A 5,989-nucleotide genomic window follows, 5' to 3' on the forward strand; every position below is an offset into this window, starting at 1 on the left:
AGTTTTTAAAAATATTTTTTCCTGACCATATACGTTATTATTCATTCTCATAATTTTTTACATTTCATTTTCGGATCTAGTAGATGGAGCTATGTTATAGATTGTACTGTGATTGAAGTAGACATTACGTAATAAAGAATATAACTAGTTATAATTAATTAAAATTATTATATACTCTAAAAGATAAATACATGTTTTTTAGAATAATTAGATAGTATAAGATTATTTTAGTTTAAACAGTGATATTAAGTTTGTGTCTAAGTATGTAGTTGACTAAATACATAGTAATCCTAAATACCTCTTGCTTCGTGTAAAAAATATCTATAATCTTTAAATTAAATAATTATGTGTCAATGTAATAAATATATATATATATATATATATATATATATATATATATATATATATATATCACTCATATTGGTGTGTATAAGAATTTGACTTTCTAACATTTGAGGGGGTGGGGAAAATACTTCTTTTGTTTTAAAAGAGAAACGTATAGTACTGTTTAAGAGAAGAAAAAAAAAGTATATTTAAATAGATTGGTCAATGCTCATTTAACAAATTTGACCTTTCGCAAAGTCCTTGTGAAAACCAATGGCAAGTTACTTTTGATAAGAATAAAATTATCATGCACATTGATTTTGTTGTGTTGACCAATAACACAAGAATCAGAATCTCCTATAAGATAAAATAAAGTTTGACCATATATATATATATGGGATATAATCAAATGATTTCTTTGTAAATTTTACCATATGTTATATCATTCAATACATTAGGATTAAATAATATTTATTCTAAAATTTCCCTGTTACATGAAAAATTAACTGATAAATTAATTTCTAATTGATATACCAAATAATAACTGATAAACTTTTAAATTAGTTGATAAGTTAATTTATTGAATTAAAAGTGACTAGTTGAATTTATTTTTTAATTTAAATTACTATTATATTGAATTTATTTTTTACAATTTTTAACGTGTAACCTTTACATAACATTTGTTACTTCAGTTTGTAATCTCAAATATTATGAAAAATGTACTATACATATAAAAGTTAAAAAAATAACTTAACAGATATTTAAAAGTTTTTTTTATTAACAAATAATATAATGATTAAAACGGGATACTCCATGAGTATTTCAACTTGTATAAAAAAAAATAAGAGTTATAATAACAAATCAAGAATATAGCTCAAAACAATCCAAACAATACGAGGAGCTGCACAATTCTAAATATTATCGTGAACTTCATTAACTAAAGCTACAATAACAAGTCATAGTTACAAATGATCATAAAAACACAAAAACATAATTGTTGAAGATTTAGCATGTTGGAAAACCGCATGTCACAATTTTATCTCCTCGCCCTATCAATTCTGGTTTCTATTTCTTACATAGTGGCCAAGTTGGTAGTTCTTTCCTACAAATATTCGTGTTTACCTAAAGAATTACAAGAAAGTATATTAAAATATAAAAGGGATAGTAGTGGAAGAAAATTAAATAAGCTACAAGTCTAGTTAGAAGATAGTTGAAGTAGATTAGAGCTTATAAGCTAGAAGCTCTTAAATAAATTACTTTGAAATATTTATCAAATATTTTTATGTTGGTTAAAATAAAATAGTTTATAAACTTATTAAAAAATTTGGTAGCTAATTTATTAATTTTACAACACATTTTCTATACAAAAATTTATATCAATATAAATTAATATGATGCTTAATTTATATCGATTAAAACAAATATAATAAAATATGAACTATTAAATCATATTGTTATTGTTCAATTCGAATAAAATAATTGTGGATAATCACGATAATACAAATTATAATTCAAAAATTAGATTGACAAGATTCACTTATCAAAAGTTATATGCCGTGAAATTTGATATTACACACACACACACACATATATATATATATATATATATATATATATATATATATATATTAGTTTTAAATTAAAGGTTTGTAGTTAACTCAAATGATTTTTGTATGTTTTTCTTCTATAAATATAGGTAGTTTAACTATCACCATGATATGATATGGCAGTGTCTAGAAATCTATCTATATCTATCTTTCTATATCTATATATCTATTTAAAAAAAAATATATATATATATATAATAATATTTTATTGTGAATAATTTCATATAAAGTAAATAATTTTTCTCAATTAATCATATTATTATAATTATTTGTCAGATTAAAATTTAACAATCATAGCAGAATAATCTAATGATTCATACTTATTAGATTTTGAAACATATATATTGTTTCAATTTTATTATATATCAGATATCAAATAATTTTATAAAATTTTGTAAACATTATTTATGTTAAAAAAATTTACTATCTAGTGGTGTATTTTGAAAAGGACAATACTAAAACAATAACTCATTTTTTTTTTCTGAACAAACATTGTTTTGAATTGAACCTGAGGGCTCAAGAAAAATGCATATATATATATATATATATATATGTTAAGTTTTATTCAAGAATTGTGTGTCAGAAAATAGAGAGAAAGAGGCATTGAGTTTTGCAGAAGAAAACAGCAATTTATCATAGAGGAGAAGCGTGGAAGAAAAGCATTGGAGAGAAGAGAGAGTAAGGGATATTAAAATAGAGAAAACACGCTTGGGAAAAGGGGTGTTTAAATTAAGAAAAAAAGATTATCTGAATATTCTGAAAATAAAGAAATGAAGATTTTATGAATAATTGGGGTGAAAGAATAAAATTAGGAATAATATTTCGGACCGAAAGCTTTGAAAGAAAGAAAGAGCGAGAGAGCGAGAAATAATAATTTCCATATTAGAGATAAAAAGGTTAATTATGATAATTAAAGAGTCATTGGCAGCATAAAATCTGTTATTTTTTGAAAATATTGAATACTCACTTAATTGTAATTGCTGCATCTCTTTGTGAGAGATTATATCTTTGCGTCTTTCTCTCTCCTTTGTTCTTTCTTCCCCTCTTCTCAGTTAAGGAGACTCTATTTTATCTCATCCCATTTATCTTTGTGAATCTTCGGAATAACCCAACAACCACACTCTAACTTTCTCTTCTTCCGATTCCTCCCACAATTTTCTACCTCTCTCACCCCTCAATTCTCATCTCTCCTCAATCACACTCTAAAGGTAAAGAACAAAACACAAACTTTTTTCTTTGCTGAATCCTTGTACCAGTTTCTTTTCTTCTTCTTTCATTCTTCTTAACCCTAGCTCATTCTTTGCTTTTCTGTCTTCTTAAGATGGATCGCAAAGATAATCGTAAACAACCACTTTCTGATCATGGCTTCGAATCTTGCGCCAAAGAGAAGATGAAGAGATCCGTTTTGGGTTCTTTCAAAGCTGAACTTGAATCAGTCGCGGATGAGGAAAACCCTTCCCCAAAACTCAGTACGTGTGATATCTGCTTCAGGAGTTTCAGCTGCGGCAAGGCGTTAGGTGGACACAGAAGATCCCACTTTATGAAGCAGCAGCAGCAAAAGAAGGTAAAGACCCGTTTAACTGATAATCACTCGTCAAAACCTGGTGATAGTAACATTAGGGTTATCTGTGATTTTGATGATGATGACGGCAAACACATTTGCTGTATTTGCAAGAAGGAATTTCCTACTAAGAATGCTTTGTTTGGGCACATGAGATCTCATCCTGAGAGACCATGGAGGGGTGTGTCCCCTCCTACTCAAAAGAACTCATCTTCTCCTTCTTCTTCTTCTTACTACTATTCTTCTTCTTCTTCCCTCAATTCTGATTCCATCGAGAAAAACAAGGAGGATCACGATGTTGACGATGGCTGTGATGGGGGTGACGGCGTGATCGCATCTCATGAACATCACACGAATCTCGTTGATCTTTTAAGGCTTACTTCACCCAGCTGGCTCAGGAAAGATACAAGAGGCAGAAATTCTATTGGTGGGTACCAGGCTGCTGAAACTCTTTTTTACATGAGTTCTTATTCCAAGTACTTTTGCGGTGAGCCTAATAGGGTTTCTCCCAACAAGGAACAAGTGCAGCCAAAGAGTGCCCCAGCCCTAATCAAGCAGCGCAAAAGAAAGATTTGTCAATCCTCGTCAAGTAAGAAAGATATGGTGAAGAAGATAAAGTTTTTATTTAAAGGTGAATTGAACTTGGGAAACACATCCAATGGGGTTGGTGAATGCGATGGTGAGGCCAATGAACTTAACAGGTCGAAGGGTTTATCTGAATCTGGGGTTGAGTATAACCATGAGGATGAGAAGAAGGGTATGGGTGAGAGTTTTGATGATTTGAATGCTGAAATGGTTACTCCAACTAATAAGGTGCAAGAGCATGTTGGTCCTTCTGAGGTGAAGAAGAATATGGATAAGAAAGGGAAAAACAGTAAGAAGACGGTGCTGAATTCAAGGACAAAGGACTCGGAATCTGAGAAAGCGAGTCAAGAGAAAGCAGATTGGTATAAATGTTCTGCATGTGGAAAAAGCTTCAAGACTTTCCAAGGCCTAGGAGGGCACAGGTCAGTCCACAAAGAGAAGAACACTGTAAGCATTGATGAGCCAAACCCCTTGGAAGCTGTTGCTGAACAAAACAACTCTAGCAGCTCCTGCAACTTGAGCAAGATGGAGGACCCATTATTTAATGAACCAACCATACCAGATCAGCCATGCCAATCTTCAGGTGTCAAGCAACTCAATTTCGATCTCAATGAGCTACCTTGTTCTATGGACGAGGAGGACTAGCTAGGCAATTTGTATACTTCTCCATTTTGCTGCATTTACATGGTTTTTGTTATTAATCTCCAAATCTTAATCTTATTATTCTAATAAGTTTCATTACAGCTTTGTATTTAGGAATTCTATGATACAAAAATTAAAAGTTCTGGTACTGTTTACTGCTGTGCCTAACTCTTCTCTTCTCTTCTCTTGTTACTAAAAAGTAATAGTATAGCAGAACTCTTAGATTTGGCACCATGGTAACTGTTTATTACTTCACTGGATTAAATTTCTTAATCAGTTTATATTATATATGCTTTTGTCATTTTATGATTTTGTGTACTTTTGTCATTTTTTCACACTATACCATAGATTTTCAATTTCTATCCATTTTTCATGTGTTTGGAATTACTTGATAAATTTCAATTTGGAATTACTTGATAAACTTCAATTCATCCCTTCTATTTATTTTTCACAGTATTCCATAGGTTAACTCATCAAAATTCAAAACTAATGTCACTTTCTTTTATGTCTTTGAAATGGGTTTGCAGTGACATAACCAACTTCTTCTTTTTTATCAGTAAAATATTTTATCATTAAAGAATTAATATAAATATAGGAAAACGTTATTTACAAAGAGTCTAAACTATGATTATATCACGAGGATCTATATTTAGAATTTTTAAATTTGATTTTTAATTAACTTTTAGGATTTGTAACAATACATATAATGAAACTTTCTTCAAGTTGTAATTGAATGTTTTTATTTTAAAATAATTAAGTTGCTAATTTTAAGTCTTTAATTTTGTTGCTAATTAAATGGTTCTTCTACCGTATGGAAAAACTAGAAATACTTTGACTGGGTCAACACGAGTGCTGCTTGTATTGAGACTCCCGAGTCTCTCTTCCTTTTTATCTCAGTTATCAATATTCTACTTCTACTTTTTTTACATTCCCAAAATATTATAATGGAAATGTTGTTATGAGTATATCAAAAATGATGTTTGAATAACCATTATTATTTTTAAAAATATTTATTACATTCTAAAATAGTTAAAATAAAAAAATAAACAAAAAGATAACATCTCTCACTATCGTATGAATATATTTTTTCACCTACTCAGCTTAAGAATAAAAACTAAAAACAGTACAGACAAAATATGTAACTATCTTAAAAATAAAATATTTTTTAGAATATTTTCTTACAATTTTTTAACAAACTAAAAATAACCATTCCTATTTTCAAATTTCGTTCAGAAAGGTTCAGTAAAAAACAAACACCTGTTGTGCTCTC

At 29.1% G+C, this 5,989-nt stretch overlaps 1 protein-coding gene across 1 annotated transcript; it reads left to right on the forward strand.

Annotated features, from left to right (window-relative positions):
* Positions 1–3,251: 3,251 nt before the first annotated feature.
* On the forward strand, positions 3,252–4,771 carry LOC137833249 (uncharacterized). Its single transcript, XM_068641609.2, has one exon. The coding sequence runs from the start codon at positions 3,253–3,255 to the stop codon at positions 4,720–4,722; it is 1,470 nt and encodes a 489-aa protein (XP_068497710.2). The 5' UTR covers position 3,252; the 3' UTR covers positions 4,723–4,771.
* Positions 4,772–5,989: the final 1,218 nt, after the last annotated feature.

The sequence above is a fragment of the Phaseolus vulgaris genome, chromosome 6 (assembly GCF_051622355.1).
Source record: "Phaseolus vulgaris cultivar YP4 chromosome 6, ASM5162235v1, whole genome shotgun sequence".
Classification (NCBI taxonomy): domain Eukaryota; kingdom Viridiplantae; phylum Streptophyta; class Magnoliopsida; order Fabales; family Fabaceae; genus Phaseolus; species Phaseolus vulgaris.

Excerpts from the sequence above, each read along its gene's own strand:
- LOC137833249 (XM_068641609.2), top strand. The coding sequence starts at position 3,253 with ATGGATCGCAAAGATAATCGTAAACAACCACTTTCTGATCATGGCTTC.